This window comes from Emys orbicularis, chromosome 2 (assembly GCF_028017835.1).
Source record: "Emys orbicularis isolate rEmyOrb1 chromosome 2, rEmyOrb1.hap1, whole genome shotgun sequence".
Lineage (NCBI taxonomy): Eukaryota > Metazoa > Chordata > Testudines > Emydidae > Emys > Emys orbicularis.
The window spans coordinates 16,580,588-16,600,206 of record NC_088684.1 but is presented as its reverse complement, the minus strand read 5'-3'; the positions used below and the strand labels follow the sequence as shown (position 1 = coordinate 16,600,206).

At 44.8% G+C, this 19,619-nt stretch overlaps 1 protein-coding gene across 1 annotated transcript in view; it reads left to right on the top strand.

Annotated features, from left to right (window-relative positions):
* TG (thyroglobulin) overlaps positions 1–19,619 on the top strand; it is a 203,498-nt gene that overhangs the window by 13,575 nt on the left and 170,304 nt on the right. Inside the window, exons 8-14 of the mRNA XM_065397852.1 lie at positions 527–712; positions 3,560–4,624; positions 6,479–7,066; positions 12,389–12,631; positions 13,014–13,151; positions 14,521–14,598; positions 19,116–19,228. Of these exons, the coding sequence (XP_065253924.1) occupies positions 527–712; positions 3,560–4,624; positions 6,479–7,066; positions 12,389–12,631; positions 13,014–13,151; positions 14,521–14,598; positions 19,116–19,228 (2,411 nt within the window). The remainder of the gene's footprint in view (positions 1–526; positions 713–3,559; positions 4,625–6,478; positions 7,067–12,388; positions 12,632–13,013; positions 13,152–14,520; positions 14,599–19,115; positions 19,229–19,619) is intronic.

The window sequence follows — 19,619 nt, the reverse complement described above, 5'->3', positions numbered from 1 at the left end:
CAGATGTAAAATGAGTCGGTGGCCTCGGGACCATTCCTAGTGTACAGACGTCCACAGCACAGCCAGCTTCTTAATATTCGCAGCAGAGAGGCCAGGGATTGTCCTGTCCGGGAAATGCAAATACCATCCTACCAGGCCCACGGTAAGAAAATGTGGGGCTGGCTCATATTGCCATTGCCTACGCTGGACCCATTGCATGATAAAGAGAGATTTTATACTGTCTGTCCACTTGGTACCATTAAATCCACTTTAAAAGCAAATGTGTATGTAGCCCTGCTCCATTGAATGAGAAATTACATTTACAGTTATGCAATAGCTATTAAAATGGCTGAAAAGTGTGTTGAAGTTTTAGTCTCTATTGTTTACTTTGAGGAAGGAATTCTAACAATTAAAAAAACCTGAGCATCGGGGCCTTCCCTGAACAAACGTCAAGGAGTTATTCAGACATGACAGAACCAGGACTGAATGCAGATTTGCTCCAACACTTAACACTTTTCCTCCATAACCAGCAGCATTTCTCTTCCAGGCCCCTCTAAATGTGAGGTTGAGAGGTTTGCAGCCATTCGCTTCAGACATACTTATAGTCCGTCTTGTGAGGATAATGGGGACTATGCCCCAGTGCAGTGCGAGCAGGAAGGGTCTTGCTGGTGTGTGGACCCTGAGGGGCGGGAGATCCAGGGAACGAGGAGGCAAGGGCAGCTCCTGACATGTGGTAGGTATTGGAGTGATATAGTAATAAATTCCTGGCACTAATTTTCACATAAGATGCACAAACGCACATTATGTATCCTCCCCAATCCTCCTGAAAGTTTTGTTAGATTTTGGAACAAAATACCACAGTTATTGTCAAAATTTCCTGCAGGCTTCTATTTTCTCTCCACCCCTTTTTCTTCTCTGGCCCCACAGCTGCACAATACACAGTCCTGTGAGAGAACAGCAGTACCACCAAATAGACTTCACTTCCTGCCCATCCAACCTAGTGATGGCCCCCTATCCAGGACCTCACATGAGCCCCCCTCTCTCCTAGCCTTTATCCTGAAATGGGAGTGTTCCCTGAGTGAAAGGTGCAGCACCAGTTCTCTTGTCAATATTGTCAAGCCCAAGCATTCAGAAATTATGAATCCGGCACTGAAAATTCATTAGATTTTAAAAACAATAAATGGTGGGTTCCTTTTATTTGCCCTCCTGATTTTGGCTCCTTTTCGGTTCACATTTTCAAGCATTTCCCTCTAATTATGACAGCTAGAAAGTCACATTTGTTTTAAAATAGAAGCTGAGATTCACCTGACTCCAAGAGCTGGGACTTTAAGAAAAACACCCAATATCACAAGGCTTGTGACAAAATTGCGAGTGTTGGTGACACTGCACTTGTGGTTTAACCCTCTTTTTCTGCTGTGATGCCTCTGGTGTGGGGGTGCATGCTTCTGAGGTCTCTTTCCAGCCACCTTGTTCCCCATCTCTGTCCCTGTGTTACTTGACCATGAAGGTTGCCAAATCCCATAGAAGCAAACGAAGAAAAGGTATGTGAGCTGCCATTTCATGAAACGAGGGAGATTTCATTAAGGAAAAAATGCATCAAGCTGGAGCCCAAAATGGAAGATGACAGCAGAAAATGTCAAAGGGGTCAGATGGGGGCAGGGAAGGATTTGTTTAAAACCCTTCATTCTGGAGAGTAATGCCTAAATATTCAGGTTCGTGCTGGAGGGTTGGGGCTACAAAGGCTTAACGCAGGCAGCCTTCGGCAAAATTAGTTTTTCTGTCTACTAGACATAGTTATGCCATGTAGACAAAGAAACAATCAATTCTGGGTGTCACTCATGATCCAGAGTCACTATAAGCTTTAGGTAAAGATGAGCTTACTGTAAAATGAAACTCTTTGCACGCCTTCAAGGCTGATGAGCAAGGATATTGCAGAAGAGCCTCTGGGAGGCCTCTGCATCTGGCAGGGCTGGTTATTTTCTCTCTGACTGCTCCTCTGAGACCTTCTGATGGGTTTTTGTGACATAACTTGAGGCTGCTTGAAACTCAGGGATGCAGATTTTTTTTTGGCAAATTCAGGAAATCTAAGCAGAGAATTTGGAGGTTCTGCCGATGAACCACTGAAAAGGAATTTTCACAAGGATATATTCTTAGGGAGACTGGTCTAGCAGCTACATGCAATACAGTCATCACATTTTTTTAATCTACCTCGTTCAGATATTACAGGAGTGCTTTGTCAAGCAAACTGTCTTCTCTTTACACACTGGTGTGATTTGCTTGAAGGAGGGGAGGGGAGAACATTTTAGAAGCATGTATTTGTTTCTTATTGACATTTTTGGGGATGTGAATTTGTGTGGGTCAAAAGTGCTGGCCTATTTGATCCCTCGAAGAATCTCACCCAAAAGAAACACAAATAGCCACCCCTCCACTAAAAATAAGGAAGGGGAGAGCTACAAAAGGACATGGATCAACTAATTAAGGGAGAGAATCCAAAAGCAGGAACGGGAGTGCAGGCTAGAGGGTGCAAACGAAGGAACCAGAAGGGGACAGCAAGTATAGCTCCTCCATCAAGGGGCTGGCTTACTGGAATCCTAGGAGGTGGTGGGTGGATCCCACCAGAGCTAAAGGCCCACCCCCTCAGGTGAGGCGAGGGTCACATGACCTGGGGGACAACAAATGAAAAAACAAGAACAGGAGTAAGGGTTCAAAGTTCAAAATGAGGGTCTTGCATGGGGACATAGACCAGAGAAACTCGGACAAGTTGCTGGATTGATAGCCTAAAAGACTGAAATGTTTATCCACAAAGCAGGTACAATAGGATCCGTGCAAGCTACCTCACCCGTGTGCATCAAACCTGCGTTGGGCACTAGAGATGAAAGGGTAGTTTAGTCTCTGTGTGGCCTCAGCAGAGGCTGCCACGAACACGAACAATGATGACTGTGGGTTCTAGGATTTTTGTGAGACGGTGGGTTCTCACCAGCCCCAAGGAGTTCAGTAAACAATCACTACTGTGACTTGGCCCTCCAGCTAAGCCCCAAATCCTACAGCTCTGGATGTCACCAAGCCATTCCTGGTGACCTGACCACCACAGAAAGGGGTTGGGATTGGGGGGAGAAGGATTACTTATAAAACAGGTGTGTCAGTATTTAGTTTATAATCATCTACACCCAAAGTCTTTAGTCACATTTCCCCATTATTTCACTTAGCCTCTCAGGCAAGTCCACAGTTTCCTAGGGAGGCTGTTCCCAGCCGGTGCCCAACTCTCCCCAAACTCATTCCCTTTTCCCTTAAGAAAAGGCCTCTCTTCATGCCCCTTTCTGGGGCTGTTTTTCCTTTAGCCCTCCTTCACCTCTCTGTGTTCTTGGATGCTGCCTCTCCTCCTCTTCCCCCCTCCCCCACCCGGGATGAGCTGGGTATGGTTTATATAGACCCACCCCAAACCCCTCCCATTCCCACCAGCCTCTGAGAAGCTTGGTTAATGGAATCATCTGCTAGGGGGTTATTCCCCCTCCCCCCATGTGACAGCACATACTATGTCACCAATTCCAAAATATTTGTCTCCTTGTTTTCCTGTGTCCAGGTGAAGAACGAGCATGTGCCTCAGAGAGACACCAGGCTCTATCGAGGCTTTTATATGGACCTGTTGGGCACTTCAGTCAGCACAGTTTGTTCGACATCCCAGATGTGACGTCAGAGACTATAGCCAGGTTTTCGAGCTCTTGCCCTCCTTCCTTCAAGGAGTTGTTTGTGGACTCTGGATTGCTATCTCCTATCACAGCAAAGCAGGATGCCAGCCAGCTGTTCGCACTAGAATCCATCCTCAGTGACGCTGTCAGAGGGATGTTTCCATCAAGACAATTAGCTCGAGTCGCCCTTCGGTTCACCACCAACCCAAAGCGCTTCCAAGAAAACCTGTTTGGAGGAAAGTTCTTGAAGAACCTGATCCAGTTGAACTTTACGGGAGCGCTCGGCACTAGAGGGAAATTCAGCATTGGCCAGTTTTTCCAGCAGGGAGGCGTGACAGGAATGGACAACGGAGGAGGCTTTGCAGAACGACCCGAGGGGTTGTCACTGGAAACATCAAAGGAGAGCTTCAATGTGAGTCAACCTCTTGTGGACAGCTTTGGCCGCACAGTTAGTTTACAGGACAATCAGAATGGGGTGGAATTTCTTGCTTCTCTTCTGGAACTTCCAGAGTTTTTTGTCTTTTTACAACATGTTATTTCTGTCCCTGAAAACATCGCTGAAGATTTAGGTGAGGTGGTGAAAATAGCTTTAAAGTCCAAAGATTGCACTCAGCAGCCCACGGATTTGTTTGTTCCGACGTGCACCAAGGAGGGGAGGTATGAGGAAGTTCAGTGCTATGAAGCCACGTGCTGGTGTGTGGACTCGCGAGGTAAGGAAGTCCCAGGCTCAAGAGCGCTAGGCAAACGTCCAAGGTGTCCCACTGCATGTGAGAAGCAAAGGGAAAGTCTGCAAAGCTTGAAACAAAGCCAACCTGCAGGGTCTGATCTGTTTGTTCCCTCTTGTACAACGGAAGGTGGTTTCCTACCGGTCCAGTGCCATGGAACTAATTGCATCTGCGTTGATTTGGAAGGCAGAGCTATTCCAGGAACAACAAGAAAAGCTGGGGAGGCCATGCAGTGTAAGTCTAGGGATTAGTGTTTATTTTTTTAGTAGGGATTGTGCTGCTGTTCATGCTACTTCTCCTCTTATTCGATATTGGAAATATATGGGCTAGTATGTGAGAGCACCACTGCCCTCTGCTGGAAAGAATCAGAAGTGGTCCAGCATTTGTTCATGTAGCCCTCTAATGGTTGGGGGATCACAGAGAATATACCCTCAAATAGTCCTAGAGATAAGGAAGAGTCCCCCTTAGCACAAGTGGGTGTAGGGCCTGCACATCAGAGCAGAAGGATGTGAGCTCTATCCTTGTTAATGAGCATGTCTCTGAGTTCTGTTCCTGCTGATGTCCTTGTGGCTACTGTGAATGGTATAGCTAGTGACCATGAAAGCCAGTGAGTGCATGCAATTGGCACATCATGCTCTGCTCACTGCCTCTAGAATAGCCTGTCTTTCGATAGAGTGGAAAGCTGCTTTTCTTATGGGACAAAATAATCCATGCAACTGCCATTGACCCTCCTTGGGCTGAACCCAGGACATTCTGAGCTAAACCTATGAGCGTCTATTACTTGAGCTACAGGACTGTGTCCCTCAACTGCTAGCTGTAGGAAACGCATTAACTTCGTGTGTGCACCAGCCGCTAAAGGGGACAAAGGCCAAAACACCTAATGTGGGTCCCACAGTCAGTTCAGAAAATTGAGTGTCAAATGTTATAAATGCTACTGTCTCTTATATAGTGATTTTCATCGTAAATTAAGCTGATGATTAGATGTTCTAGTGCCTAAGTATGACACTGGGCATAAGCCTGTAAAATGTAATAACAGCCCCCCTCCACTCTTCTATTAATATGATATAATGGCAGAGTGAAGTGCCTTGGCTAAAAAAAGAGATCTTATATTGACACCTCAAGCTCAGTGGGCTCGAACAATGACAGACAGGCAGAGGAAGCTGGTCCCAGAGGCCCAGGCCCCCATTGAGAATAACCTGCTGCACTTTTTGGAGAGTTCAGCACCAGAAAACAATAGCAAAGCAGCCAGCAAATTGTCACTGCCATGATGGTCCAAATGGAGAGAGAGAGATCTCAATAGCTATGTCCTGCAGCATTTAGGGATTCATTGATTGCAGTCTATAACCTGTTTGGCCCACAGTCTGAAGCAAACAGGTACCATAGCCAGGGGAGAGCACAAAACACTGGTGTTTTAGGTTCATAATGGTCTGCTGGACTCAAAGAGACGTGCTACTACGTTTTGCTCTTTTTATCGAGCCACTAGCAAGTGTTAACAAAATGAGATTTAGCCCTGACGTTGGCAGTTGTGGCCTCCAAAGGAGACAAACTGACATCTGTGCTTTGTTTGAGGGCTGAAGGTATGTCCTATAAATGGCTGTAAAATGTAGTTAGGTGGGAGAAGTGAGGCCTGGAGTTGAAATTTCCTTTTAGATTGGGGTGAACACGTTCCGTAGTACTTTGCTACACAAGTATTCCCAATGGTATCTATGGGGCTTGGTTTTTACTCCAGTGGGAGTTTATCTGAATAAGGATGGAGGGCAGATTTTCAAAGGTATTTAGGTACCTAAAGATGCAGGTAGGCACCTCACCTGCTTAGGTGATTTTGAAAATTCCATTTGGTGCCCACCTGTATCTTTAGGTGCCTAAATGCCTTTGAAAATTTGGCCCTGGGTAAAAACCTCAGGATTTGGTCCTCTTTTAATAATGGGACAAATAATAATAATTGCCCCCAAAATAGGCATACAATCAATAGTAACAATAAGCAATTTCTCTAAATGTTTTTGCAAAGTAACCAAGTTCAGGTCAGCTTGCATCACATACCTACGGTGCATTCCTGAGATTATTGAATGCATATTTTCCTTTCCCTAGGTCCAAGTGCTTGCCAAGTAACTGCTGCTCAGGTTTTTCTGAAGACGGTGCAGCTACTGTTGTCAGACCCACGTGCGCTGTCTCAGCTGTCCAGTGTTTACATTCCACAGTGCAGCACCGACGGTAACTGGAGACAGGTGCAGTGCGATGGCCCCCCTGAGCAAGCTTTTGAATGGTACCAAAGGTGGATCACCCAGAATAATGAAGGCAATACTCTGCCTGTTGTTGACTTGTTGAAAATACTACTTGAATATAAAGAATCATCTTCCCAAGGCTTTGCAGCCTTTATTAAAGGCTTGTATGTGGCTGGCCACCAGAATATCTTCCCAGCATTGGCCAAGTATTCTTCTTTTGATGCTCTTCCCCCTGGAGTGCTGGAGGGCAACGTGACAGTTGTGTCAGAGAACGTTTTATTGGATCCATATACATTCTGGCAGCTTCTGCATGGTCAGCTCACCCATTACCCAGGGTCCTACGCTGATTTCAGTGCCCTTTTAGGCCACTTTGAACTGCGCAGTTGTTGGTGTGTTGACAGCAAGGGAGAAGAACTGCAAGGAACTAAGGCCGAGGCGAACAAGATCCCAGCATGTAAGTAACATGACAGAGTTTCTGGTTCTTTATTTACTCCAGTAAGAAAAATTCATTTAGAGAACTATGAAGTAGAAAGTTATTGACTCAGGGAAGGACCCATTGATTCCACAGTTACTGCTAGCAAACAGCTGTCTTTTGGAAAAGAATAGATTGCCCCAACTTTAGTAGCATGGTGTGTGGTGTATTGAAAACTGTTCAAATGACAAGCTATCACTTTAAGTTTCAAGGGGTTTCCTGCTTCTGCTTGCAGGCTAGGGAACTCTGTAGGCAAGGATGAGATCTGGGTTTTCTGCAGTCAGTCTGCAAAAGACGCAGTTGGGTCCAAGATGGATTGAGTTGTGCCATTCTGCCTTAGATAGCAGCCACTCTCTCTCTCTCTCTCTCTCTTTCTCTCTCTCTCTCTCTCTCTCCCCCCCCCATTGATTGTTGTGTGTTAGATTTCTGGATTCTAAGAAATGAAGTAGTGTTAAATTGCAGCCTTTCCGGAAGAGTATTTATGTTTTGTTTCTAACTCTGTGTGTATGCCGTGAACATAACATGGAGAAATAAAATAGAGAAAATCCTTTCTGTGGAAAAAATGACAGACAGCCTTATACCAGGGTCAAGTAGATTTTGTAATGTATGGATACCATTTTTGGAATTTGAACACAATCAAAACACAGATAATGAGAAGGGATTGAGCAAGTAGAGATGGGTTTGGGACTTATGGAGGTAATAAATACAAGTTATGAAAGTAATTTGTTACATGAACTTATCATACAAGCATTATGTTAAGGATAAAATAGAAGCACTATAAAGTAAGGTAAGAGGAATTTTCCTTGCTATTCTTATTACTCAGTGTTTTCTTGCCATCAGCCTGATTCAGAAAAGCAAACCTCTTTAGGAAAGCACTTAACCAATGTTTAAGTCCTTTTGAGGTCAATGGGACTTAAGCATGTGATTAAAGTCAAACACATGCTTAAATGCATTCCTGATTTAGGGCTGTAGTTAGCATGGTATAGTCAGATGCTGCAGCGACGAGGACCATGTAAGTACCTAGATAGATGGATTGGATTTTCAAAAGCACACAGCGGTAGCCTAACCCTGCTCCCATCAACTCAGTGGCAAAACTCCCCTGGAAGTCAGTTGGAGAAGAGTAAGGTCAGCGCTGAATGCTTTTGAAAATCCCACCTCACAGGTGCTGACTTCATCATTTCCCAGTGGGGTGCTTGATCCCTGCTCCGCACCAGGCCCTGCCCCCACAATACCCCTTCCCCCAAGGCCCCGCCCTGCCTTTTCCCGCCCGGGCCCTACCCCACCTCTTCCTGCCCCTGCCCTGCCCCCGCCCCGTTTTTTCCTGCCCCATTCTGCCCCCTCCTCCGAGCACCCCCTGCCCTCGCTCCGCCCCCTTCCCCCCTGCACACCGCTCAACAGCTTATCGTGGTGGGCGTGAGGTGCTGGGAGGGAGGGGGAAGAACTGATCAGCGGGGCTGTTACCAGATTTGACCATTACTTTGGGGTATGCTCATTTATTCAGGTTACTCTTCTGGGGGGGAGGGGGAGTTCTGTAATTCTATCAATGTACTGCTTGTGTCACTTGTGTGTTCATATGGAGCTCTACTTCTCCCTTCTGCAAGTCCCCTCCCGATGGAGCTATCCTGCGGGACCTAGGTTCCCTAGGGCTGGGTTACTCCAGCCCCAGAACTGGATCCCACTTCTGACACCACGTTGTCACGGACTCACAGATCGTGCCCACTCTTGGCCCCGTGCGGTCCGTGGGGGGTGCCCCTTTTAGTGAGACAGCCCTTCTCGGGGGTCCACTCTCTCTTGGGGTCAGGCCCCTCCACCTCCTGGAGCCGCACCTCTCGGAGCCTTAGCACGTCTGTCTCTCGCCGTGGGCCCCCTCGGGGAGTCCACTCGCTCTGGACCCCCGGGGCCTCCACCCCCGAAGGGGTTGATGCAACTGTTCTCTAGACCGGAGTGACTCTCAGCCAGCATGAAACAGAAGGGTTTATTGAGAGTTGAACACAGCACAGGAAACTCTCTGACCTCAGGCCTGGCCTCCCTCAGCCCAGCACATCCCAGTCTCTCTGCATCCAGGTGGGAGACAGACAGACACAGACACACACACACAGACAGACACACAGACACAGACACACACACACACACACACAGAGCAAGTCTGAGTGGACCGGGTCAATCAGCACTGTCAAGGTGACCCCTTATATGTCTCTGGACTCACTGGGCTGGATGAAGCAGCACTTTCAAGCTGCCTCTCCTTATATGCCCCTGGGCTCCATGGACAGGGTCAAGCAGCACTTTCAAGCTGTTACCCTTATGCATCCCAGATTCAGCACGTCCCTATCCCCACTCTCACATCACAATTGTACTGGCAGTAACCTACTTGATGAGCAAACCCCACAGTATTTTGGGAGCTGCAGGGATCTTTAGCTTAGGTAAAAGAAGCATTGCTGTAGAGTGAATGGGGGAAGCTAAAAACACAAAAGCAAGAGAGAGAGAAGCAACCAACTTAACCATAAAAGTTATGTATTGAATAATAGTGATAACTACACAAAGAGGGCTAAACCAACATAACATACATGATTAAAGGTTAACACCTAAGGTAGACAGGAAAACGAAGAGAGAGAGAGAGAGAGAGAGAGAGAGAGAGAGAGAAGGGGGTCTCACCGCTCCCTGAAGCTTGAACTGGTCAGGGTTCCCAGGTGATGATGGTGGTAGCTAGGGTGACCAGACAGCGAGTGTGAAAAATCGGGACGGGGGTGGGGGGTAATAGGAGCCTATATAAGAAAAAGCCCCAAATATCAGGACTGTCCCTATAAAATCAGGACATCTGGTCACCCTAGTGGTAGCTGAGGGTCCTGAGGGCAGGAGACAGGCAGAGTCCCCAGCACGATCAGTCAGGAGAATATGGAGTCCCAGTGGAACTGATGCATAGTTTGGATCTAAGCATCAGCACCCTGACTAGAGGGTGAGTAGGGATTTTTGTAGAGAAAATACAATTGTTCAAGGGAGAACAATAGATTTGTTTATAGGTAAGCTGATGACTCAAGGGTTTTCTTTAGGCTAGACAATACGAGCTGATCACTCTTGGCCATGGGTGGTGTTTTCTTCCAGGGAGCTCACAATGCAACTAGGCTGCTTCAGTATTTGGATATCAATTAAGGATTCATTACTAGAATTGGTCTGATAATTGCTGAGCTGGGTGTGTGCAGACATAGGTTCATTAGCATCTGGAGCAGAGATTCCCATGATGCAGTGCTTCCCTGCTTTTTCTGGTCCCAGAGTTCAGTGTGGTTCTCTGTTCTCCATTCTGTATGTAAATTGAGATGTCTTCCTGTCCCATCTTTCATGCAGATGAGGCTAGGGGAGTTGTCTCTGCTCTCCATTCTGTATGCTAATGGAGATGTCTTAATCTTGTCACCCTTGTCAGGAGGGGTCTAGGTGTGTCTCCCAACGCCCTTCACTGCTCTCTGCAAGTTTTTTCCTCTGATGGGTTTTGGTTTAAGCAGAGGCTGGGGGGGCGGGGGCTGTCTTTCATGAGTCAGGCTGGATACTGTACCCTGGTTCCCCAAGAACCCAGAGCTGACTGGTATCAGGGCCCACCAGCGGGTGGGAAGCACTGTGGGTGAGGAGAAGGAGCTTATCAATGAGGCTGCAGGTAGGGACTATGCTCACCTGTATATCATGTTGCTACCAAAGCAGTGGGGTTCTGCACTGCACCACATGGATAGATGAGCTGTGAGATGGCCCTGGGAACTAGAATCGCCATCTTAGTTCCTCAAGTGGGTGGCAGAAAGGACAAAGGGTGGAAAACTTCCAGTGGGGGAAAGAGCACACGAAAGCTTAACTATCGGTTCGGGGGGCAGGACTGGAAGAAGGGAGATATTAGATTAACACAGATATATATTTGCAGAGAAGCTTGCATGGAGCCTGTTCACAGTATGCCTGGCTACAAGAAATGAGTAAAAGACAAAGCATAAAAAATGCAAATGACAGGCCATATGCCAATCATCACCCTGGACACTTTGCTTGTATGTTGCATCCTTTCTCCCAACCTTTGTCTTAACTGACTCAAGGCAGGGACTGAGCCTTTCTGCCTGTTTACATGGAGCCAGGCACATTCTGGGTCATGCTGTAATACAAATAAAGAATAATAACAACTCTTACTGATCACTTATTTGTGTGTGTGTGTGTGTGTGTGTGTGTGTGTGTGTGTGTGTACGTACAGAGAGGGTTTTTCTTTTAACTGATGCAAACCAAAATAAATATAGAAAGAACCAAGAAATGTTTTTTCATAGATTCTAGGACTGGAAGGGACCTCGAGAGGTCATCGAGTCCAGTCCCCTGCCCGCATGGCAGGACCAAATACTGTCTAGACCATCCCTGATAGACATTTATCTAACCTACTCTTAAATATCTCCAGAGATGGAGATTCCACAACCTCCCTAGGCAATTTATTCCAGTGTTTAACCACCCTGACAGTTAGGAACTTTTTCCTAATGTCCAACCTAGACCTCCCTTGCTGCAGTTTAAGCCCATTGCTTCTTGTTCTATCCTCAGAGGCTAAGGTGAACAAGTTTTCTCCCTCCTCCTTATGACACTCTTTTAGATACCTGAAAACTGCTATCATGTCCCCTCTCAGTCTTCTCTTTTCCAAACTAAACAAACCCAATTCTTTCAGCCTTCCTTCATAGGTCATGTTCTCAAGACCTTTAATCATTCTTGTTGCTCTTCTCTGGACCCTTTCCAATTTCTCCACATCTTTCTTGAAATGCGGTGCCCAGAACTGGACACAATACTCCAGCTGAGGCCTAACCAGAGCAGAGTAGAGCGGAAGAATGACTTCTCGTGTCTTGCTCACAACACACCTGTTAATACATCCCAGAATCATGTTTGCTTTTTTTGCAACAGCATCACACTGTTGACTCATATTTAGCTTGTGGTCCACTATAACCCCTAGATCCCTTTCTGCCGTACTCCTTCCTAGACAGTCTCTTCCCATTCTGTATGTGTGAAACTGATTTTTTCTTCCTAAGTGGAGCACTTTGCATTTGTCTTTGTTAAACTTCATCCTGTTTAACTCAGACCATTTCTCCAATTTGTCCAGATCATTTTGAATTATGACCCTGTCCTCCAAAGCAGTTGCAATCCCTCCCAGTTTGGTATCATCCGCAAACTTAATATGCGTACTTTCTATGCCAATATCTAAGTCGTTAATGTTAAATGTTTAATGTTAAATAAGAGACTCTTGAATATAAATGTGTGAATCTTTATTAATTAAATAAAAGTTATTAAAACAACCCTTTGCTGTACATACAGGCCCTGGTGCATGTGGAAGTGTAAAGAAGGAAGCTATGCAGTTCATTGATGAAGCAGAACAACTCATCCTAGCTTCGAATGGCTCCCATATTCCTTTGGGACAGAGCTTTTTAATGGCAAAAGGACTTCGACTAACGGACAACGATCTTCTTCATTTTGCTGAGACCTTTCAATCAGGGATCGCATTCTCTGAAAAGCTATTGGCAGGAAGTGACTATGCAGTCCGACTGGCAGCACAATCAAGTAGGTTGGGAGGAGTAGAAGTTGGTAAAATTGATTGAAATTAAACCTTTGGAGAACAGGGCCTTTGCTTAAAGGGGAGTAATGCATAAACTAGCCCAAAACATTATCTGTATATACCAGAGCTCTATAGGCCAAAGTCAGCCTTACTGAAAGTGGATGTAAATCCATCAGAGTTAATGAAGTTTCAACTGCTTACATCAGGGCTGAGTTTGACCCTTTTTCTTATGTAGCACAGTGGGCGACATTAGAACCTGAACATTTCCCATTCATTAAATTTCCCAGTGTATTTGTAGTATTTCCCCTTCTAAATAAAGGGAATAGAGTAGGATGTTGTATATGTGCATTTTTAAAGAATATCCTGGTTTGTTTATTTTTTTTATAGCCTTGCATTTCTACTGGCGGAGTCACTTTACTTCAAAAGGTTCTGCTGGACAAGCTACGCTCCTGGGATTTCATCCTTACATTCCCCAGTGTGATGGCCTGGGGAACTGGGAACCAGTCCAATGCTATGAGAGTACTGGTGAGGCATCACTTGTAAAATACTCGCTGCTTCTTGTTGAGTTGAGATGAGTAAAGGCAGGTCAGACTGACATATAATGTAACAAAATTAGAAGAAATAACATCACAAGTTATTTCTTAACCAAAAATATATTCGCCAAACGTTATTTTAAATATATATCTGTATTGCTAGGAGAAAGACTATGGCTGCACCATGAAGATACTTGGCCAAATTCTGCCCCTCTGGCTTTCCGTTGTGAGGAATCCCTGGGTAACATAAAGCTGGCATACCGGGCTTTGTCACCCACACTCTTCCAGGTGTAGGGAGCATTCCCGGGGGCCAGATGTGGGAAGGCAATGAAGTAGCCCTTTGAGGTCTGTTTTACCTGAAGTAATTTAGAGCAGTCTCTAGGCTAATCTAAATTATGGCAGGGAATGGCTCAGATGCCGCTCAGCTCTAGTTGGGCTTAAAGTCCCCTTTCCCCCTGACATTGGGCCCATTGTTGACTGCAGCTTGGCCAGACCTAGTGTTACATGTTCATACAGCAACAACCGAAATAATATTCTGAACTTGTTATTTTTAAAATTAATGTTCTTGTAAACATTACAGACCATCAGCCAAATTTTAATCAGACTTATTACCCTATAATATTTCAAGCGATTCCAGTAAAGTCTTGTGGGTTATCAGTCTAGGTAAACTGAGCCCAATGTGTTCATGCACTGATCATGTGAGTTTACTCTTCACAAAATGTGCCAGATCGTATAAAATAAGAAATACCCTGTATCGTCAGCTAAAGTACAAACCAGAACCCTGATGCAGAAATTGGAAAATTTTTGGTTTTTCTTGCCAAAATGAAAAACTGAAAGAAAAAAAAAATTCGGTGCAAAGAAACATTTTGTTCAACCCCAAATTATTTTTTTTAGGTTTGGTTTTGTTTAATTCTGTTTCTTTTTTATCCTTTTAAAAATAATCTAGCTAAATTTAGAAACACAATGTTTCTAAGCAAAAAATCAAAACATTTCATTTAAAAAAGCCAAATGTTTCAACTTTTTTATAACAAATATTTCTCTGTTTTTGAACGAAACTGTTAACTGAATTTGTCCCAAATTCACAAATAATTTTGGTGGACCCAAAATTGTATTTTTTTTTTTTTTGGGTGAATAAACTATTCATCCAAAAAATTCACCCAGCTTCCTCTTCACTGATCTGGATTGTGGAACGAGCCATTATATTGTTTTCACGATTATGCTGCCATATGGACTGTGTTCAGTATCCCAGCCAACAACAACAACAACAATCCTCCTGCTGTTCAGATCAGCATGTGATAATAACAACATAGGAAAGGGACATACATTTTTCTAATGTAGGGCTGCTATTATTTCTTGCCTAGGTCACTGCTGGTGTGTGGATGAAAGGGGAGGCTACATTACAGATTCTCTGATCATACGCTCAGCACAGTTCCCAAAATGTAAGTTAACCTTTTCGTCCTACAATTTTCCCTATTCTTAGCTGATACAGGTATATATTTTAGTTTTGATTGAGATTTTTAGTAAATCGCAGATAGCATAACAGAAGGTTGTTTTTCTTAAAACCTTCACAAAAGAAAGCAAAGGGAAGAAAGAAGTTTTGTTTTGTAGCTAGATGAACTCTGTGTGTCTGTCTCAACTATTTGGCAGGCTATTTAGAATATAAGAACAGCCATATTGGGTTCCTAGTTCATAACAATGAGTTCCACAGGGTAGTTGTGTGAAAAAGTACTTCCTCTTGTTTGTATTAAACCTGCTGCCTATTCATGTCATTGGGTGACCGCTGGTTTTTGTATTGTGAGAAAGGATCAATAACACTTCTCTATCCACTTGTTTTCCACACGGTTCATGATTTTATAGACCTCCATCATATCCCCTCTTTCTAAGCTGAACAGCCCTACTCTTTTTAGTGTCTCTTCATATGGAAGCTGTTCCATACCCTCGATCATCCTTGTTGCTCTTCTCTGAACCTTTTTCAGTTCCACTATTTCCTGTTTGAGATGGGTGACCAGAACTGGACACAGTATTCCAAGTATTGTGCGCCCCATGGATCTACATAGTAGCATTATGATATTTTCTGTTTTATTTTCTATCCCTTTCCTAATGGTTCCTAAAATCCTGTTAGCCTTTTTGACCACTGCTGCGCTGAGTAGATGGTTTCAGAGAACTATCCTCGGTGACTCCAAGATCGCTTGCTTGGGTGGTAACAGCTGATTTAGAACCCATCTATGTATATGTATAGTTGGGATTATTTTTTCCAATGTGCATTACTTTAAACTTATCACTGTTGAATTTCATCTGCCATTTTGTTGCCCAGTCAGCCAGTTTTGTGAGTTCCTTCTGTAACTCCTCGCAGTCTCCTTTGGACTTAACTGTCCTGAATAATTTTGGATCACCTGCAAACTTTGCTGCTTCTCTGTTCACCCCCTTTTCCAGATCATTAATTAGTATGCTGAACAGCACAAGTCCTAGTACAGATTCTTGGGGAATCCCACTATTCACCTCTCTCCATTGTGAAACTGGCCATTTATTCCTACCTTTTGTTTCCTATCTTTCAGCCATCAGTGATACTTGAGATGAACTTCCTTCTTACCCCTTAGCTACGTAGTTTCCTTAAGAGCCTTTGGTGAGGGATCTTGTCAAAGACTTTCTGAAAATCCAAGACCACGTATTGACTGGATCACCCTTCATCCATATGTTTGTTGACTCCCTCAAAGAATTCTAATAGATTGATGAGGCATGACTTCCCTTAACAAAAGTCGAATTGACTCTTCCCCAACAAATCATGGTTATCTGTGTCTGATAATTCTGTTGTTTGCTATAGTTTCTACACATTTGCCCAGTACTGAAGTTAGGCTCACCAGCCTGTAATTGCCAGGATCTCTTCTGAAGCCCTTTTTAAAAATCTGCAATATTTGACTTCTACATTTACCCTTTTGCTTGATAGAATTTAGGAATGGACGTGGTTTTTTCGAGGAAGTCTTCTGCTTCATTCCCCCAACATTGAATCTACAGTGTGATTAACTGGGCTAGAATGTATGTGCACTTCTGCCCTCTATTGCATCGAGTTGGAATGCTCTGCTGAGCTTCAGAGGCCCTCTACTGCTAACATCAAATAGCAATTCTTGGCCCTGATGTAGCAAAGCATTTAAGCATGTGTTTAATTTTAAGCATGTGAATAGGTCCCTGACTTCAGTGGGACTTGTCACATATTTAAAGGTAATCATGTGCTTAAGTGCTTCGCTGAATGGGGGTTGTAACTCAAATGGATGAGGCATAAGTTTTTTGAGTATACGCAGGGGTGAAAGTAACTTAAAGGATTTACCCATATGCTGGAGTCCTGAGTGGGGGCGTGGCCTAAACCTGAAGAGGTGTGGCCTCAACCGGAAGAGGCAGGGCCTTTTAAGATTTAAAGGCCCTGGGACTCTGGCTGTGGCTGGGAGCCCCAGAGCCTTTAAATCACCCCAGAGCCACCAGCTGCAGAGGCGGCTGGGCGCCCCGGGGCTCAGGGGCAAATTAAAGGGCCTGGGGTTCTGGCTGCTGCGGAGCTCCGGGCCCTTTAAATCACCGCCAGAGCCTGGCTGCTGGAGCCCCAGGGCTCTGGCAGCCGGTCTTGAGTCTGCCACTGGGGGGTAGCGGCAGCAGGGCTCTGGCGGTGATTTAAAGGGCCCGGGACTCCGGCCACTGCGGGGAACCCCGGGCCCTTTAAAGCACCGCCGGAGCTCCAGCAGCAGGGGAGTGAGGACAAAGGATAAAATGTAATTTTAAACCCAGGTTTTTATAGGATTTCCATATGAATTCTTTGTAAAGGTAAGTGTTGTTTCTCGCAGGGCCCAGTTCTTTCTGCTGGATCAAGCTTGTGGGCTTAAGAGCAGCTTTTATTTGATTTTTGTGGTTCATCTTGTCACTGCTTTCTTACATGAAACTGGAAGATGTTTTTAATTGTAAGGTCCCATTGGAAGAAAATATAAGGGATAAAGGATTTCAGGAAAGCGGGCAGTTTCTCAGGGAGACAATATTAAAGCCACAACTGCAAACTACCCTGATGCAGAGGAAAAACAGGAAGAATAATAGGAGGCCAATACGGCTCCATCAGAAGCTTTTAAAGTGGAAACATGGATGAATTGCTAACGAAGATTACAAAAGGATAGCCCAAGCATATAGGAACAAAATCAGAAAGGCACATACTGAGTTACCCCTAGCAAGTGTAACCCTTCAATATCTAAGGGTTCCTTTCCATTGATACAACACAGAACTGGCTCGAGCCCTCACCCAGTTTGGGAAATTTACACCCCACCCCTGGGTGCCTCTGAGAGGCAATATTCCCCACTCGCAAGCACAGAGGGAGTGAACCTAACAGGTAATGATCAAGTGATCTCTCTCCTGCCCTCCATCTCCACCCTCTGACAAACAGAGGCTAGGGACACCATTCCTTACCCATCCTGGCTAATAGCCATTAATGGACTTAACCTCCATGAATTTATCTAGTTCTCTTTTAAACCCTGTTATAGTTCTAGCCTTCACAACCTCCTCAGGCAAGGAGTTCCACAAGTTGACTGTGCGCTGTTTGAAGAAGAACTTCCTTTTATTTGTTTTAAACCTGCTGCCCATTGATTTCATTTGGTGGTCCCTAGTTCTTATATTATGGGAACAAGTAAATAACTTTCCCTTATTCACTTTCTCCACACCACTCATGATTTTATATACCTCTGTCATATCCCCCCCCTTAGTCTCCTCTTTTCCCAGCTGAAAAGTCCTAGCCTCTTTAATCCCTCCTCATATGGGACCCGTTCCAAATCCCTAATCATTTTAGTTGCCCTTCTCTGAACCTTTTCTAATGCCAGTATATATTTTTTGAGATGAAGCGACTACATCTGTATGCAATATTCAAGATGTGGGCGTACCATGGATTTATATAAGGGCAATAAGATATTCTCCGACTTATTCTCGATCCCTTTTTTAATGATTCCTAACATCCTGTTTGCTTTTTTGACTGCCACTGTACACTGCATGGATGTCTTCAGCAGACTATCCACCATGACTCCAAGATCTCTTTCCTGATTAGTTGTAGCTAAATTAGCCCCCATCATATTGTATGTATAGTTAGGGTTATTTTTTCCAATGTGCATTACTTTACATTTATCCACATTAAATTTCATTTGCCATTTTGTTGCCCAATCACTTAGTTTTGTGAGATCTTTTTGAAGTTCTTCACAGTCTGCTTTGGTCTTAACTATCTTGAGTAGTTTAGTATCATCTGCAAACTTTGCCACCTCACTGTTTACCCCTTTCTCCAGATAATTTATGAATAAGTTGAATAGGATTGGTCCTAGGACTGACCCTTGGGGAACACCACTAGTTACCCCTCTCCATTCTGAAATTTTACCATTTATTCCCTTTCTTTTAACCAGTTCTCAATCCATGAAAGAATCTTCCCTCTTATCCCATTACAACATAATTTACGTAAGAGCCTTTGGTGAGGGACCTTGTCAAAGGCTTTCTGGAAATCTAAGTATGCTTTGTCCACATGTTTGTTGACCCCTTCGAAGAACTCTAATAGATTAGTAAAACATGATTTCCCTTTACAGAAACCATGTTGACTATTGCTCAACAGTTTATGTTCTTTTGTGTGTCTGCGCGAGGCTGGGGTCGCTGCTCGCCCGGGCCCTGCCTCCCCCTCCCCCTCGCATGGGGCTGGCATTGCTGCTCACCCACCACATGTTCCTCCACACCTCACTTTTTGACAAAAGTGGCATTTGTCCTATTTGCTCTTGGCAAGAACAAATGGGACAAATGCCCACTTTTGACAAAACAGTCGGGAAGGGCAGAACTTTAAAAAGGGACTGTCCCGGCCAAAATAGGACATATGGTCACTCTAGTCAGATGTTGTCTTATTCAGCAAGGCATGAGGAGATCAGATTTATTTCCTTCATTCAGCCATACGTTTTCTCTCTCAAAGGCCAGACATCATGTCAGCGATCTCGAGCCAATGCGTTAATTTCCAGCTGGAAACAGAGTGGATCAAAGCTCAGCGCTACTGCTGCAGACCTGTTCATCCCCTCCTGTCTTGAGGTAAATGAGTATAACTGGGGGATGGGCAGGGAAGGAGCAAACTGAGCCTTCCCCACCATGTTTAATGCCTTGGCAAGGTCACAGGCAATTGCAGTTCCTGTGCTGAGGAGCTTCCACCATGCACCCCTGGGGGTTCACGTCACCCTTCAGGTGGAGGCATAGAGGTAGGATGCTGAGCAGGGTCTGTGCCCAAAGGAGAGTAGACATCACCCTGCTTAAAGGATGGTTTAATGTGCTCACCCTCCACACAGGGAGCTGGGGAGGTGACGGTCTCTCCTGAGGTGCCATTCCTGATGAAGCTTTCCCTGGACAATGTGGCTCTGCTCTGGCCCCAATGAAGAAATGTGCCTAAATGACACTATTCAGTTAACTGAATTTTAAGAGGAACTTT